We start from the raw sequence: 18,419 nt of genomic DNA, 5'->3' as shown, positions 1-18,419 counted from the left end.
ATTCATGTTTGTTGATGTCAGTTTGATGGTTTGTGAGTTTGTGCATTATTGTCATTATTGTTAGTCTGTGTGCTTCTCTGTGAAGTGTGAGGGTGTCCATATTTAATTGTTTAATGCGTGTTGTTATGCCAGAAGTTTGTGTGTAATTGTTTTGTAATGAACCTGGCTGTAGCTATGTTGAGCTTTTCCAGCCTCTTTATATTTGTCTGTGTGTGTGGGTCCCCAAGACAGTGACCTGAGGGACACCTGAACAGACAGGGACAGGGTCAGATGCAACACTGTCAAAAAGAACACGTTAGGTCCTGTCGGAAAGAAAAGAAGTGACCCAGTGAAGAATTGGTCCAGTGCTGCCACAATGCTGTAGTTTCAGAATCAGTCTTTTGTGGAGTACTTTGTTAAAGGCTTTGGCAAAGTCTAGCACGATAGTGTCAACTTGTTTGGCATCACGTCTGTCTGGGTGTCTTGTAATGTCATGGTGGGTAACAGTGAGTTGTGACTCGCATGATAATTTTGGTTGGAATCCATGTCGTGTGGTCTGATAATACGTATGTTGTTTGTGTCAAGATGATTTATTATGTGTCTGTGTATGATGTGTTGAAAGATGTGGGAGATGATAATGATGGGAGAAATGGGGCAATAATTAGAAGGGTCACTCCAGACACCTGCCTTGAAAATGGGGTGACATCAGCACAAAGCCAGTCAGAGAGAAGAGAGAATGCATGAAGAGGTTGGGTAAAGATCACTTAGAGGATGGGTGGAAGGCTGAGAGCAAGGATGGGGGCACAAGTCTTAAGGAAAAAGGGGGGGGGGACTTTTATCAAGTCCAGGTGATCTAGTGGTGTCCAGAGTCTGTGGTGACCTCTGCATTCGGTCTGTCCTGATGTCGAGGGGAGGGAATGGGTGGGTAAGGGCTATTTGGCTTGTGTCGGGTTTTTCTGGGTGAATACAGAGTGGAACTGTGTGTTGAGTAAGTGCTCTTTGTGTTCTGGCGTGGTAGCAAGAGTGTCGTCGCAGTCTTTAAGGACAAGTACTGTACTTGATGGCTTATAAGCCATGCCTTTTTACCAAAAAAAAGTCTGAGAAAATAAGCATGCGTCTTATAAGGCCAAGGTTCAGCTTTGGAGCAGTGGCCACTGGTAAGTCTGTGGCAACAGTGGCCTTTAAAACAAACCCCAAACATCTTTGCACATGTAAACAAAGTGATGACCATTTCTACACTTCAAAAACAACTTTTTTTTGGAAGATAACAATGTATAACAGGTGGGACTTACCAGTAATTCACATAAAATAACACCAGTCTGGAAGAAATTAAGTGATGACCCTCACATTGCATGTACCAAAACAAACTCACGGTGGGTCACACACCAAACCTGGTGACACGTGCAAGATTCACTGTGTTCCTTAGTGTGATGCCATTATTCCTTGAAGTGAGACACACCTTCATACAACTGAAATTGTGCCTATCTTCTAACATTATTAGCTTGCTTACATGTTCAATAAAACTCAAAGCTAATGAGAAACTATTGCTTTTTTAGAAAATAGCTTACTATCTAACAAAACAAAAGGTTTTATAAGTGAAGAGAGCATCATACAAACTTTAGTATCCCTCTGGGCTCTGACAGTGTCTTTGCCTACACCATATTTGTTCACATCTCACAGCAGGATTGGTGTATGGTAGTGTTAGTAGGTCCTAGCAAATATAGAAGTTTTTAAATGTAAAATATTGGGGTCTAATAAGGATCTGAATATGTAAGAGAGGCCTTCAAATTTCAGTTGAAACCTTTCAGTTCATATTCAGAGCATATTTATCTTTTCTTTTTTTTTTTTTTCAATGCCTGCCCAAAGTGAGGTGTGCCTTATAAGCCCATGCGTCTTATGAGCCGTCAAATACTGTATGTTTGTTTTGTCCTGTCTGCATGACTTGAGGAATTTGAAGAAGTGTTTGGTGTTGTTTCTAACATTATCTGTGAGATATCTACAAAGGTGTTCACGTTTGATCTTCTTTATGTTTTTTGGCAAGATTCTTTTGGAAAGATCTGAAGGCGGCCCATTTCCCTGGTGTGTTCTGTGATTGTTTGCATCTGTCATCTCTGTTTTCTGTGGTGTTGTTTCCATAGGTTCCTGGAGAACCAGGGGAGTGTATGTCTACATGAGGGTGTTTTCTATGGGCTGTAGTTGTTCATGGTGGTGTGTATGGTGTGTCAGGCTGTTCCAGTTTCTTGGAGGAGTCCAGAGTATGAGTCAGAAGATAGAAAATTGTCTCTGTAGAGTGTTTAATTGAGTCTGTCAGCTCTAGAGTAGAGTAGGATTGACCCACATCTGTGTTTTTGTCTTGTCGGTAGAAGGTCTATGTCAACTGGAACATTGTTGTGGTCATTTAGTCCTGGAACTACCTGGGTGTTTATTATATTGTGTATGTTGTTTTTGAGAAGGTCTAATGTATGGACTGTGGTGAGAAGGCCTCTGGCACCAGAGGGGTGTGTGGCAGCCTGTTTTTGTTGGCTTGAGTACTGTTTGCATGAGTGAAAATGTATTTTTGTTGTCAATTAGTGTGTTGTGTAGCTGGCACCTGTTTGTGTGGGGAATGATAGGGTTGAAGACATCAGTGTCATAGGGATTGGAGGGGGACGTAGTGGTCCAGTTGATGTCAGGGAGGTTGAAATCATGTACAATCCAGATGTGTTTGTCTGGTGTGAGGTGTGAAAGAGCTGTGTGAAGGTTGTGTGAGTATTCTGTGTTGGAAGATGGAGGTCTGTTGAAAGCTGCAAGTAGAACCCCATGGCCTCTCTGCACAAGACTTTCTTCCTTCTCTCACCCCAATTTTGTCCACCTCTGTAATGCAAAAGTTAATCTGTATTCTCAATCATTCATCCTTTTCTCTGGTAAACTCTGGAACTCCCTGCCTGGCTCTGTATTTCCTCCTTCCTATAACTTGAACTCTTTCAAGAGGGAGGTTTCAAGACATTTATCCTTCAATTTTTGACAACCACTTTTGACTATGCTTGGGGATCAGCACCTCAGTGGGACTTTCTTATAAATGTATTGCCCTTGGCTGGTTTCCTTCCTACATAAAAAAAAAAAGTGAATTACAGTTAGAAATTTTTATGACTGTCTTGCTAAATGGTGGAGGAAAGACTTCTGCAGAATCTGTGTCGGGTGTTAAGCATGTTTTGGTACCTACAGTGAAGTCTGGGTCATTTGTGTGTAGGGCAGGAGAGGCACTGGGAGAGGTTGCTGGGGGAGTTGGGGAGTGGGGGAAGGTTTAGGTGAAGGGGGTGTAAGAGAGGTGAGGGTAGTCATGATGTGCAGGAAATGCCAAAAGCAATGGGAAATGGCCCTGGTTGACAGATTGATGGACTGGTGTTACAAGGGTGTTTAGGTGATGTGGAGCTTGAATGTCTTGTTGTGTGGTGGGATGTGTGGCTAGGTGTTGGTGGTTGTGAGGGTGAGTGTTGCTGGTTCATGGAAGGAAAATGTATATGAGATTTGTTAGTACTGTGTGTGCATAGCAGGTCAAAGGAGCTAGAGGTTGGAATAGGAGGTAGTGAGAAAGAAGATGTAGAGACATTAGGAGAGCCACATCTGCTGCAGATACACACGATACTATTGTTAATTGATCCGTGGTGTACCTGTGCAAACGATCCGATGCAGCCGACATGACACCACACAGCATGCTTGGACCGGTTACAGCAGATATCACATTGGATGCCCCTTTGCCTCACTCAGCTGCTTTGGCACAAACTGTCTTGAATGTGTGTTTGTATTGTTGTGGTGTGTTTTGGAGCAGTGTGAAGCATCTTGGCTAAGTGTGATGTTGGTGCTTGTGGATGATTTGGATGTGTGGTGTGGGGATGTAACTGTTCATGTCTCCACATGGCATATTAGTGTGTGTAGTGTAAGTGCCAAGAGTATTCCTGTTACCATGCTGAAGGCAAGGTGTAGCAGTATGTGGCATCTGTACTGGTGTGTTCTTACCTTCCATGAGAGTGTGCTTGTGTGGTGTTTTCTTGTTGTTGGCCAAAGCAACATTGCTGTTGCTGGTCATGGTGACTGGAACAACTGTTTCTGACATTTGTGTGCTGCCTTGCTGGGAACTTTTTTTTATTCTAAGAAAGTGATAAGACTTATTGAGTTAAAAAAAAGTAAAAAAGAGGCCAGAAAGATTTTAGAAATTAAATTGTGTGTCAAAGCAATGTATTGAACATTTATCTGAGGAGAAGGCAGGGCAGGGGAGGGGCCAGGTGCCAGGGAACAGGAACAAGGGTAGGGAGCCGAGGTGGAAATGTCCATTCATCTCAGAGTCAACAACCAAATTCCCTAGTACTGATATAAAGTCACTACTTCCCCCTCTGACCTTCCTAGTAACCCTGACCTGACCTATCACTTTCCCAATACCCCTGACCTGACCTATGACCTCATGCCGCCAGATCGGATCAGAGCTGTGTTATACGACTCATTGGAGTAACATCAGCGTGAGCTGTCTTACCCCGGCACTGTCGGCTGGCACTCATACCCTGGTACTCTCCGCTGATGGCTTTGGTGCTGCTGCCAGGTGGGTGTTTCTCTCTCTCTCTCTCTCTCTCTCTCTCTCTCTCTCTCTCTCTCTCTCTCTCTCTCTCTCTCTCTCTCTCTCTCTCTCTCTCTCTCTCTCTCTCTCTCCCTCCCTCCCATCTCTCATCTCTCCCACCAGTACTACTTCTACTACTACTACTACTACTACTACTACTACTACTACTACTACTACTACTACTACTACTACTACTACTACTATTGCTTTCCCACAGGCTCTTTCAAAGTGGCCTTCCCCCAGCAAGGCATCCACTATTATGCTGGCCCCACACTGCCTGGTGGTGTAGTGATGCGGGACCAAGTCAACGTGGTACGGCCACCTCATCAGGCCCTCAGGATGGCCGCACTGCTGGGTGACAAGGAAGCCACCTACCAGGTTGCCGTGAGTCAGGTCGTCAACATGAGTGGCTGTGACCCCATCCTGGAGATGCCTCTGGACGGGTGTGACCTCCCCGACCTGACCACACCAGAAAATGGATACCTGTACTTTCATTTCCACACCTGTCACACACCTGTGGTCTCTGCCCTGGCCTCCTCCACCACCAACACTGTGAAGGACCTGAGGTGAAGGCAGGCTGGCGCAGGCCAGGGTCCCTCTTGCATTAGTGATGGTAATGGTAGTAATGATAGCAGCACCAGTGGCAGTAATAATGGTTCCCCACGCTGAGTGTTTCCTGTTTTCTTTGACACAGCGGCCTGCAGGTGGTGGGTGGCGACTCTCTCACCATCACTGGATCAGGCTTTGGTGACCTGGCCTGCCAGGTAGAGGTCAGTGTTGGTGAAGCATCCTGTAGTGTGACCTCTGCTTCAGACACCTCTGTGACCTGCGATCTGGACAACCTGGACAACCTGAGGTCGGGTGCATACCTGCCCATCACTGTCAAGGCAATCAACAGGTGAGTGCAGCTAACATACAGACAGACAGATGGACAGACAGGTCAGCACAGATGAGAGAAACTGGATGTTTGAGATGATATGAGAAAAAAAAAGGAACATGCTTCAATGACAGAAATACAGCTTTGTACCACAGCAGCATCACTACACCACAGCACCACCACACCTCACCACACTATCATACATCACATTACTGCACTACACCACCAGAGCATCACCACACAACACCATGGCATTGCCATGCCACCACAGCATCACTGCACCTCACCACACCACCACACCTCACCACGCCTCACCACACCTCACCTGCAGGGGCATAACAGTGACAGACATCGCAGGGTACAGCAGTGAGGGCCGTGTGGTGGTGGTGCCGCAGGTGTCCTCCCTCAGTCCCCTGGAAGGCTCCCTGTGTGGCAGCACCCTGCTCACCATCAGTGTAAGTGGTCTGCAAGGTCTGGTTGCCTCTCCTGTGGTGCTGGTGGGGGGCCAGACCTGTGTGGTGCAGAGTGTCTCCTCCACCACAGTCACCTGCCTCACTCCACCCTCCACCTCTGCCACCGTGGCCACCTTCACTCTGACTGTGGCCGGTGTAAGTGTTGTGTGTGTGTGTGTGTGTGTGTGTTTATTATGTAGGATGGACATTGGCCAAGGGCAACACAAATCCAATAAAAAAAAATGCCCACTGAAATGTCAGTCCCATAAAAGGGTCAAAGCAGTAGTCAAAAATTGATGAATAACTGCCTTGAAACCTCCCTCTTGAAGGAATTCAAGTCATAGGAAGGTAGAAATATAGAAGCAGGCAGGGAGTTCTAGAGTTCACCAGAGAAAGGGATGAATGATTGAAAATACTGGTTAACTCTTGTGTTAGAGAGGTGGACAGAATATGGGTGAGAGAAAGAAGAAAGTCTTGTGCAGCGAGGCCGTGGGAGGAGGGGAGGCATGCAGTTTGCAAGATCAGAAGAGCAGTTAGCATGAAAATAGCAGTAGAAGACAGCTAGAGATGCAACATTGCGGTGGTGAGAGAGGCAGAAGACAGTCAGTTAGAGGAGAGGAGTTGATGAGACGAAAAGCTTTTGATTCCACCCTATCTAGAAGAGCAGTATGAGTGGAACCCCTCCAGACATGTGAAGCATACTCCATACATGGACGGATAAGGCCCTTGTACAGAGTTAGCAGCTGGGGGGTGAGAAAAACTGGCGGAGACGTCTCAGAACGCCTAACTTCATAGAAGCTGTTTTAACTAGAGATGAGATGTGAAGTTTCCAGTTCAGATTATGAGTAAAGGACAGACCGAGGATGTTCCGTGTAAAAGATGGGGACAGTTGAGTGTCATTGAAGAAGAGGGGGATAGTTGTGTGGAAGGTTGTGTCGAGTTGATAGATGGAGGAATTGAGTTTTTAAGGCATTGAACAATACCAAGTTTGCTCTGCCCCAATCAGAAATTTTAGAAAGATCAGAAGTCAAGCGTTCTGTGGCTTCCCTGCGTGAAATGTTTACCTCCTGAAGGGTTGGACGTCTATGAAAAGACGTGGAAAAGTGCAGGGTGGTATCATCGGTGGAGTAGATAGGACAAGAAGTTTGGTTTAGGAGATCATTAATGAATAATAAGAAGAGAGTGGGTGACAGGACAGAACCCTGAGGAACACCACTGTTAATAGATTTAGGAGAAGAACAGTGACTGTCTACCACAGCAGCAATAGAACAGTCAGAAAGGAAACTTGAGATGAAGTTACAGAGAGAAGGATAGAAGCTGTAGGAGGGTAGTTTGGAAATCAAAGCTTTGTGCCAGACTCTATCAAAAGCTTTTTGTATCCTTCTTGTAGGTTCTCGGGCTACATAAAGTCACAAGTTCCCAGTGCTTTTAATGTGTAGACAGTTACAAGTACGTAGGTGCGAGCCGGTGGCGGCGTGGTACAGAACTCAATGATTAATACAGAGCAAGGGGCGAAGTAAACACTAGTGAAACAGTGAAGCATGAAACCAATACAAACTATGAACCCTAACCAATACAGTGAAGCCCCGTAACAATGAAGCATTCATACTTCACACATCTCCCCCTTCCTCTTCACGTTCATTAACTAGCTATGAACGTAAGGCTATACGCGCTGAGCGGCGTATGGGTCCGTCGGCTTCCCAACGGCGGCGTCGGCGTGCATTTGGGGTGGCGGGATCAGGGATCTTCTGAGCTGGGGGGTGTAAGGGCTGCCCGTCGTGACTGTCTCTTTCCGCGGTAGATGGGGCAGGGACCACACGAATGAAGCGGCGATTCCGCCACAATACACGTCCAGCGGTAGTCTTCACCAGGTAGTCGCGGCTCTTGCCAATCCCCATGACTACGCCCACTTCATCCCATCGCTTAGTGACGGGATCTTGGAGCCTGACGTGGGCGCCAAGGTCAAGTGGTGGCAGGGGGCGGGCATAGTCCTCCCACTGCTGTCTCCATTCCTTGAAGGCCTGCAGCGTAGCGTCCTGTGAGAGCGGGGGAGGCAGAACGACGGTCGCTTTGGGGACAGGCGTAGACGGCATCGGGAGCATGGTTGAGGGCGGGTTGGCGAGGCTGTCACTAACGGCGCCGGGTGTGCCTGCCTGCTGTGAAGGCTGCGTTCCAAGCGTAGCAACAAGCTGATTGAAGCGCTGCTCCTCGGCCTGGCGCCTCGTTTCGTCCTCCCGTCGTCTCTGCTCACACTCGTCACGGAACAGTTGCAGCATTTGAAGGAGCGCGTCTTGAGAGACTCCAGTTGCCTGCTCCTGCCCCATAGCCGAGGGCGTGGACGAAGCTGGCGAGAGGGGTGCCGGATCTTGTTGCCTCCTGGTTTTAGGCTTAGTCATGACGCCGGCACACTGAAGGCTCCTCCGGGAGACGCACCGCACACCACCGGCTAGTTGGGGCACCTTCACGCTGTCTCGCTGCCAGGTCCTTGTGAGTTGCACTACTCACTGCGCCATGTATCCTTCTTGTAGGTTCTCGGGCTACATAAAGTCACAAGTTCCCAGTGCTTTTAATGTGTAGACAGTTACAAGTACGTAGGTGCGAGCCGGTGGCGGCGTGGTACAGAACTCAATGATTAATACAGAGCAAGGGGCGAAGTAAACACTAGTGAAACAGTGAAGCATGAAACCAATACAAACTATGAACCCTAACCAATACAGTGAAGCCCCGTAACAATGAAGCATTCATACTTCACACACTTTTGATATGTCCAAAGCAACAGGAAAAGTTTCACCAAAATCTCTAAAAGAGGATGACCAAGACTCGGTAAGGAAAGCCAGAAGATCACCATTAGAGCGGCCTTGACGGAACCCATACTAGTGATCAGATAGAAGGTTGTGAAGCGATAGATGTTTAAGAATCTTCCTGTTGAGGATATATTAAAAAACTTTATATAGGCAGGAAATTAAAGCAATAGGACGGTAGTTTGAGGGATTAGAATGGTGACCCTTTTTAGGAACAGGTTGAATGTAGGCAAACTTCCAGCACGAAGGAAAGGCAGATGTTGACAGACAGAGCTGAAAGAGTTTGACTAGGCAAGGTGCAAGCACGGAGGCACAGTTTCGGAGAATAATAAGAGGGACCCCATCAGGTCCATAAGCTTTCCGAGGGTTTAGACCAGCAAGGGCATGGAAAACATCATTGCGAAGAATTTTAATAGGTAGCATGAAGTAGCTAGAGGCTGGAGGAGAGGGAGGAACAAGCCCAGAATCGTTCAAGGTAGAGTTTTTAGCAAAGGTTTGAGCAAAGAGTTCAGCTTTAGAAATAGATGTGATAGGAGTGGTGCCATCTGGTTGAAATAAAGGAGGGAAAGAAGAAGAAGCAAAGTTATTGGAGATATTTTTGGCTAGATGCCAGACGTCACGAGGGGAGTTAGATCTTGAAAGGTTTTGACACTTTCTGTTAGTGAAGGAGTTTTTGGCTAGTTGGAGAACAGACTTTGATTTAAGTCTGTTTGGGTATCCCATGATTACTGCCACTGAAAAGTAGAACAGTAAAAAATAACACATACAAGTATACAGTATGCAAAACACATAGAAAGCACAAGAACATTTCACAAAAACCTGAGGAAAACAAATGCATAACATATCTTCTTTCCCTTTTGTTAACTTTTGAGTGCTGATGGCCTGTAATAGCTGCTTGCCTGCACTCACCACATAAAATGTTGTATTGCATTACGTAATAAAAGTTATGTAAACAGCACACCAAGCAGCTTTGAAGGGTGTGTTTTTTTTTGGCACTGGGACCTTTAAAAGTTATATATCTCATACATCTGGCACACCATTTCATTCTAGGAGCAGCATGTACTACTGCATGAAAATGTGGAAATCCCAAAATGATAAATTTGAGAGCAGAATACTATCTAAATCAAGGATACTGAAGGGCCTTGGTGCACTGATGGGTGTGTGGAGTTCCAGCCAAGGCTGCATGTGTGTGCATATTTTACCTAGTTGTAATTTCCAGGGCCTGAGGTATGCTTGTGTGGTCCTGTCTCCATATCTACACTTGTGCAGTTGTTCCTTAAAGTTGTACACACTCGTTTCCAGTACTACCTCCTCACTGAGCTTGTTCCATACTTCTGGATTTCTTTGTTGGAAACTGTTTCTTTATGTTATTCAAGCATCTTTCTTTTTTTTTTTTTTTTGCTGTGGCCTTGTGTGTATCTGGTATTTTCTACTTCTCTTAGCAGCAGTTTCTCATTATCAATTTCTTCCATTCAATTCCACAATTTGTATATAGTTATTAAGTCTTCCTGTTCTCTTCTTTGTTCCAATGTGGCAGATTTATCTTCATTAACTTGTCTTCATACGTTAATTCTTCCAGTTCTGGAACCATCTTCATTGCCATCCTTTGTATTCTTTCTATTTCTTTGACATGTTTCATCTTGTGGGAAGACTACACTGATTTAGCATATTCCAGCTTTGGTCAAATCATAGTGGTAATTATCTTTCTCTTCATACCTTTATCCATGTAGTGGAATGCTGTTCTAATATTTCTCATCGTTCTATATGTATCTCTGAACATCTTCTGTATGTGCATCTCTGATTATTGACTGTCCTGTATATTCACTCCCAGATCTTTCTCTTCTTGTACTTTTATTATTTCTACATTTCCCATTTTCTAGATCCATTTTGGTCTCTTTTCACTTTTTCCCACTTACATTACATGACATTTTTTCATATTAAACTCCATCTCACATTTCTTGCTCCAGTCCCAGATTTTATTCAGATCCTCTTGTAGATTTTCAGTCTTTCATATGTTTTTGTAATTTTGCATCATCTGCAAACAAATTTGTGTAACTCATTACTCCTTCTGGCATATCACTGGTGTAGATAAGGAAAAGTATTGGTGCCAGCACTGATCCTTGTGGTACTCCACTATCTACTTTTCTCCATTTTGACTTTTACATCCTTTACTGCCATTCTCATTTCTCTTCCCTTTAAGTAGCTTTCCATCCAGTTTATTATTTTTCCATTTAATTCTCCAACATTTTCTAGCTTCCATAGTAGCCTGTTGTGGGGAGCTTTGTCAAAAGCTTTCTTTTTTTTTTTTTAGATCTAAATGCACAGTCTACTCATCCATCCCTCTCCTGCATTATATCAGTCACTCTTGAATAGAAGCTGATCAGATTTATTACACATGATTGTTTTTATCTAAAGCCATACTGCTTTTCTGATATTATATCATGTTCTCTAGAAGTTTTGTCCACTGCTTCTGCATCACTTTTTCACAGATCTTGCATACTATGCTGGTCATTGATACTGGTCTGTAGTTTAATGGCTCTTCTTTTTTTCCACATTTATAAATTGGCACTATACCTGTTCTCTTCCATTCCTTAGGCACTCTTCCAATTGATACTGAGCATTTTATTATGTCATATACTGGTTCAATTAACTGTTACCTGTTAAAATGAAACCTGATACTCCATCTGGTCCTGTTGCTTTTCTCTCTTCCAGTTCCTCAACCATTTAATAAACTTCTTTGATTACTGTAATTTCCCACATTTGTTCTTTTGTGTTCACATCTTGTGGCTCTTTAAATTCTGATTCTTTTGTGAAAACTTGGTGGAACTTTTTGTTTAGCAATTCACTCATATCTTTTGGATCTTCATATGTTTCATGTCCATCCTTCAACTGTTCTAGTTTTTCTTTGAGTTTAATTTTTCCATTTATGAATCTAGAATAGTTTTGGTTCGTCTTTGCACTTCTCAAGTGCATCTTTTACATATCCTTTTTCTTCCCCTCTCCTTATTTACACATATTCATTTCTTGCTATCTTAAAGTCTTTATTTTTTTGGTTTCCACTTCTTTTCGTTGTTATCCATGCTTCATCTCTTTTCTCTTTGCTCTTGCACATCTTGCGTTAACTACACCAGTTTTCCTTTTTCTTTAGGTTTGTATAGTGGGACATATTTATTCACTCCTGCCTCATATAGTCTTATATTGCCTTGCATATAATTTGCTCTCTTCAGCTTTCTCCTGTCCGTTGCTTCATAGAATCTCGTAAGATATTTACGTTAGCTTTTCCATAGTTTCTCCTGTTTTGTTTGTAGGATTCATCATCTGCACTGACATCACTGTCAGTCTCTATTTCTATCATTATATGGTCACTTTTTTCCATGGGGGACATGTACCATTTCTTTAGTTTGGTCAATTCCTTTTGTTAATATTAAGTCAAGTCTTGTTGGTTCATCATCTCTTATACGAGTATATCTTGTATTTTTGGTCACCCATTGCATCATTGTGTTTTCTATAGTCAGCTTCAGAAATCTTTCTCACCATGCAGTCTTGTTTCCTCATGCCTTGAATGTTTCCTAATTTATTTCTTTGCAACTGAAGTCACCAACCAATAATTCTGTTTTATTACTTTTGATTAATTTACTCAAATGCTGAGTGGTATCTTCTGTTATTTTCTCACAGCCTTCCTTGCTCCAAGAATTTGTTTTGGGTGGTACGTGGGTTGTTATTACCATCAGTATTTCTCCATGATTATCCTCCAAGTTAACAGTCACTATTTCTGCTTTTCCTTCCCCATATTTCATTATTTTTGTCTTCACCTCATTTCTTGTCATTATCATTACACCTCCCCCTCCTTTGCCAATCCTGTCTCTTCTCCACATATTGTAGTTGTTGTTAATGATAGTCTGATTTTCTTCTTGTAGCTTTATTTCCGTTAAACACGCTATCTTCAGATTCTTTTTCTTTTAAATAGTCTTATAATTCCAGTGTCCTGTGTAACAGTCCGTCTGTGTTGGTGTACATCACATTCAGTCCTTCATTTTTGCAATTTTTTTCTTTTACTTTAATTTATTCCTTTTCCTTTATGTACCATTTTTTCACTCTGTCTCCAAAAACTCTCCAAAACTCTAAAAAAAGTGTAGTCTTTTCTTCTGTTCTTGATTAATTTTTCCCTTTAGCCTCTTTGTGTGTGTGTGTGTGTGTGTGTGTGTGACATGCAGGAAAGAGCTTTGCTTGTGCTATCCTGTCTCCATATCTATTTTTATCTAACTTTGTCTTAAATTTATGTATTGTATTTGTATCAATGACTTCTTTGTCCAAATCATTCCAGACCTCCACAGTTCTATGTGGGAAGCTATTTTCTTAACATCTCTTCTACATGCATCTTTTTTAAGTTTTCTGCCATGTACCCTTGAGCCTCTTGTATCCCTCATCACCAAGTCCTTCCTATCCAAGTTTTTCATTTCAGTCATCATTCTGTATAGTATGATCAGATCACCTCTCTCTCTTCTCTGTTCTAATGTTATAAGACAAGATTTAGACATTCTTTCTTCATACATTAGATCCTCCAAACTTGGAGGTGACTGTTACTACTCTTCCTATTTTCTTATAGATTTCTTGGTATTAGGTGACCATACCACAGCTACATACTCCAATCCTGGGTGTATCATGGTCACAATAATTTTTTTTTTTATCATTTCCTCATCCAGATGTGCAAATGCTGTTCTTATGTTTTTCAGTGTTAATAGGTTTCACCTCTTACCTTGTTCATGTGTTTCTGGTGACAGCTTGTCAGTAATAATTACACCAAGGTCTCTTTCTTCTGTTCTTTTATTGTGTGTGTGTGTGTGTGTGTGTGTGAGTGTAGGGTCTGTATTCTTTCTTATCCTGAGGTGCTGAAAGAAGGCCTTGGTGCACAGATGGATGTGTGGAGGTGCAGCCAAGACTGTGTGTGTGTATTTACCTAGTTGTGAAATACAGGACAAGAGGCACACTAGGCTCATGCTGTTCCATCTCCATATTGACTTTTATCCAGATTTTCTTTAAATTTATGGACTGTCTTGGCACACACAGTCTCATCAATAAATGAATTCCACACTGCTATGCTCCTGTGGGGAAAGCTATGTTTCTTGATGTCTCTTCTGCAAACACTCCTTATGAATTTCCTTCCATGTCCTCTGGTATCTCTCTTATCAGGTATCACAAGATTATCCCTGCCCAATTTTTTCATCCCTTCCAATATTCTGTATAGTGCTATCAAATCACCTCTTTCCCTCCTTTTTTGTAGTGTAGTTGGGCCCAATCTCATAAACTTCTCTTCATAACTATGCCCTCTTAGGCTTGTAGGGATTTTAGTTGCAGCTCTCTGAATTCTTTCTAGCTTCCTGATATCCTTCGTCAAACTTGGTGAGCACACTAATGCTGCATACTCCAGTCCTGGATGTGTCATTGTTGTTTACAATTTTTTTTTTATCATATCATCTTCATTGTCGGTGAATGCCATCTTCATGTTTCTCAGCAGATTGCATGTTTATCCAGTGATCTTGTTTACATGCTTCACAAATGACACTTTATTAGAAATGATTGCTCCCAGATCTTTTTCTCTGATCTTATAGTAATTTTCTCATTTCCCAAATAGTAGATGCCTTCTGTTTTTCTCACACTTTTTCTAAACTTCACCACACTACATTTCTTGGCATTAAACTCCATGTTCCATCTCAACAATCATTTATTTATCTTAATTAGGTCTTGATTCAGAGCTTTGCAGTCTTTTTCATTTGTTACTTTTCTCATAATCTTGGCATCATCAGCAAAGAGACTCATGTGGCTTGTCATTCCTTCCATCATGTCATTTACATATATTGCAGAACTTCACTTATTACTGGTTTCCACTTTGACTTATTGCCTCTGATTACTGTCCTCATTTATCTCTCCGTCAAGAAGTTGGTCATGCATTTTAATAACGATCCTCCCAATCTTCCTATATTTTTCAGTTATCCATATTAGCCTTCTGTATGGTACTTTGTATAATGCATTTTGCAGGTCTAAGTACATGCAGTCAGTCCATCCATCTCTCTCTTGCACTATGTCCATTACTCTTGTGTAGAAGCTTATCAAATTTGTTACACAAGATCTTCCTTCTCTGAATCCAAATTGTCTGTCTGTTATCACATTGTTGTCTTCCAGGCATTTCACCCATCTGTTCTTGATGATCTTTTTGCAGATCTTTGGTACCACACTTGTCAGCAATACTGGTCTATTGTTAAATGAGTCTCCTTTACTTCCAGCCTTGTGAATTGGGTAATATTCACCTATTTCCAATCTTTGGGTACTTTTCCTTCCAACAGGGTGGTGCTAATTATATTGTGTATCACCTTAGCTAGTTTTGGGCTACACTTCTTTAGAATCCAGCTTGACAGACTATCAGGTCCCATTACTTTCCATACACCCAGCTCTTCCAATATATTCTTTACTTCTTCTGTTGATGTTACTACCTCTTTCAGACCAGTCCCATTTTCCATCACTATCCTTTCTTCCCTAAAATAATTTTCTTTAGTAAGCAGTGAGTGGAAGTGTCTGTTGAACACTTCAGCCATCTCTTTTGGGTCTTCGACCATTTCTTCTCCAACTATTACTCAGCTGATGTCTTCTTTACTCCTCAATTTTCCATTCATAAATTTTTAAAACAGTTTTGGTTGGTCTTTGCATTTATGCACAACATTCTTTTCATAATTCTACTCATCTCTGTGTATTTTAACATATTCATTCCTCTTTCTTGTATAATTGGTCCACAAGTCATGTCTCTTATATTTCTTCCACATTCCATGCTTTTTTCTGTCTCCAGTCTAGCTGTAGCACATCTCTTGTTACTCCAATCCTTCTTAAAAAGGTTTTCTGTTGATTTCATAGGTGTCCATTTCCCCTCTCCTTTATTATAAATGTTCAGGAAGGTGGTCCACTCTCCTTCTATATCACCCATTTGAAATACTTTGTTCCAATCCATTTCAATGAAATACTTCCTAAGCTGTCCAAAATTTGTCTCACTGCAGTTCAACCATTCTCTCCTGTGGTCTTTTCTCATATCTATGTTTTTATTCATTACTAAGAACTGAATCAATGCATAGTCACTTTTATCTATTGGTTTTTTGTGTTTTAAATCCTCTATTATGGCTTGTTCCTTCGTAAAAATTAGATCCAGCTTTGACAGTATTTCATTTTCTCTGAATTTTGTGTCTTCTTTAACCCACTACATCAGAATATTCTCAACAGCCAACTCCAGTAATTCGGTCCCCCTGTGATGACTTGCTACGTTATGTGGTCCAATTTTCCCAAGATATCTCTTTACAGTTAAAGTCTCCTGTCACTAGTTCACCTCATTTTCATCCAGCAACTTGGATAAACATGCCTTTATGTCTCTCAGCATTCTCTTGTATTCTTCCTCACCCCTTGAGTTGGAATAAGGGAAACATAGGTCACTGCAGTATTTTGGCATCTTCCCACATTTCTTTTTAAGGCTATTTTCAGTACCTCTGCCTTCCCCTCCCCACATGTAGTAGATTTCACTGTCAATCCTTGTCTAATTAGGAGCATCACACCTAAACCCTGCTTAAATCTTTTATTTCTCATTCAGAGGTTGTAATTTCCATCACCAATATCTAAAACGTCCACATCACTCTCCAGTTTTGTTTCAACAATTGCCATGATATCTGGCTTCTCTTCTCTCTTAAACAGTCTCTAACTTTCAACACTACTGGTATCAGACCATTTAAGTTAGTATACTCCACTTTTAAACCTCCCCTTCTGCATTGTCCTCTTTCCTCTACCACTTTCTCAGCCTCATGTCTGTGACCCTTCAATAGAACCTCTTCTCCACTTCTGGTCTTTTTTCGTTTTTTTTTTTTTTTTTTTCATTTAATTCTCTTCTTAGTTCATTTATAGTAGCTCTCTCTTCTCTGGTCCTATCTTTTTCATCCACACTTGGTTGTACTCTTCAACTCTGGCCAATTTCTAAACTTTGCCTAATATTTCTTCAGCTGCTGCTTGTGACCTGTGTGTGTGTGTGTGTGTGTGTGTGTGTGTGTGTGTGTGTAGAGTTGTTGTAAGCCAGCTTCTCACTATTTATGAGTTACGTTAGAGCTGTGAAGTCTTTCTGCTCACCAAGTACTGCTACTTCACTCTCATTCCTCAAGTCAAATTACCTAGTGGTTGGCCCAAGGGTTTGAGTGGGGCACGCCATAAACACAGCTCTAAAAGTTCTATAATTATTTATTAACCAATGAATTATGATCCCAGTCATTACTCCTTAACAGCAAAGTGAGTGATGTGTTGGGCCAAAGCACAAGGGGATGGTTTTGGCTGCACATGTGTTGTCATTCTGAACAGCTGAATGAGGGTTGTCTTGTGAGGCTGGACTGCTTGCATCACCATTACTCTTGTGGGGGGCAGTGACAGATGAGTGAGTGTTGTCTTGTGAGCCACTTGTGTCTTGTGAGCCACTTTCGCCGTCATTAGTCTTGCATGGGATGGTGACGGCACTGGTGTCAGTACTATGTCATAGTGTTTTATTTCTATTCCTGAGGTGCTGAGAGAAGGCCTTGGTGCACTGATAGGTGTGTGAAGGTGTGTCTAAGGCTGTGTGTGTGTGAGTGTGTGTGCATACATGAAGTTAAAAGAACACTTGTCTTCACTCTAAACTTGAGGCAAGAGGAACACAGCAGAGTACTGAGTCAGAGCTGCTGCCTGGATGTGTGGTGAGGCACTGTTGGCAGTGGTACTCATGTGTGCATTACTGTATTACCACATGGCACATCTTCCTTTCAGTGCAGAATGATCAAGATGAGTGAATTATTTAAGTCTGTCACCATATCTAAGACTAGATGTGTATCCAACATCAGCAGTGTCTTGGCAAAAGACTATATAAATTCCTTTTCTTGTCTCAAACCATAATATGGTAATTTGGTGTCTTTTGAGTGACTAAATCTTATAAAGCTTAAAAGAAAATCTCCTGCAGGTGCAGATGGACACCCTTACCTTCACCTACAGTGAGGCACTCACCCCTGTGGTCACCAGCATGGCAGTGCAGGGCGAGGAAGTGACATTGTCTGGCCACAACTTTGGCAGTGACAACACCAAGGTCACCATCACTCTGGTGCAACAGTCGGTCCCCCGTGGCTGCCGAGAGGTGCCTCAGGAGGAAGAGAAGGAAGACTTGATGGTGGAAGAAAGGGAAGGGTGGTGGTGGTGGTGCTGAAGGATGAGGTTGAGGACTTCCTGGGTGTGGAGGCGGGTGATGAGATGGACCGCCTGGTGGAGACAGTGGCCGAGGATGAGGATAACGTGCTCAGTGGTAAGTACCTGCATGGCCTGGGGCAGAAGGCGAGGCTGTCCCTGGTGGATGTGCTGGAGGCCCCTCGGGGCTTCTGGGGTAGCTTCACCGGCACCGGGGCAGTCACCTTTGAGGAGACGGTGCAGCTGGGTGCCTGGCGCATGGCTGGCATTGGCCCTCTTCCCCCGCATACTGGACCACAACCCCCAGGAGAGACACCCACAACAGAGTCACTCAACAGAAGACCATCCCACCTCCTACTCCTGCACCATCACCTCTCTCACCCCCACCAAAGTGTCCTGCACAGCAGCCGGCCTGTCTGCAGGCTCCTACAGACCCATGGTGACCGTGGCTGGGGCTAGGGCAGTTGTGGGTAACAAGGTGTCCTCCACTACCCTGCCCG

General features: G+C 43.0%; 1 protein-coding gene across 1 annotated transcript; it reads left to right on the top strand.

Annotated features, from left to right (window-relative positions):
- The first annotated feature begins 4,787 nt into the window (after positions 1–4,787).
- Positions 4,788–18,190, top strand: LOC135098873 (fibrocystin-L-like). The gene is made up of 4 exons (XM_064001275.1): positions 4,788–5,133; positions 5,262–5,465; positions 5,776–6,052; positions 17,702–18,190. Exons 1-4 carry the CDS (start codon positions 4,859–4,861, stop codon positions 17,939–17,941), a joined length of 996 nt encoding a protein of 331 aa, XP_063857345.1. The 5' UTR covers positions 4,788–4,858; the 3' UTR covers positions 17,942–18,190.
- Positions 18,191–18,419: the final 229 nt, after the last annotated feature.

This window comes from Scylla paramamosain, unplaced genomic scaffold (genome assembly GCF_035594125.1).
Source record: "Scylla paramamosain isolate STU-SP2022 unplaced genomic scaffold, ASM3559412v1 Contig89, whole genome shotgun sequence".
Classification (NCBI taxonomy): Eukaryota; Metazoa; Arthropoda; class Malacostraca; order Decapoda; family Portunidae; genus Scylla; species Scylla paramamosain.
Note: the sequence above shows the minus strand (reverse complement) of the source record. Positions and strands in the feature narration are given on the sequence as shown.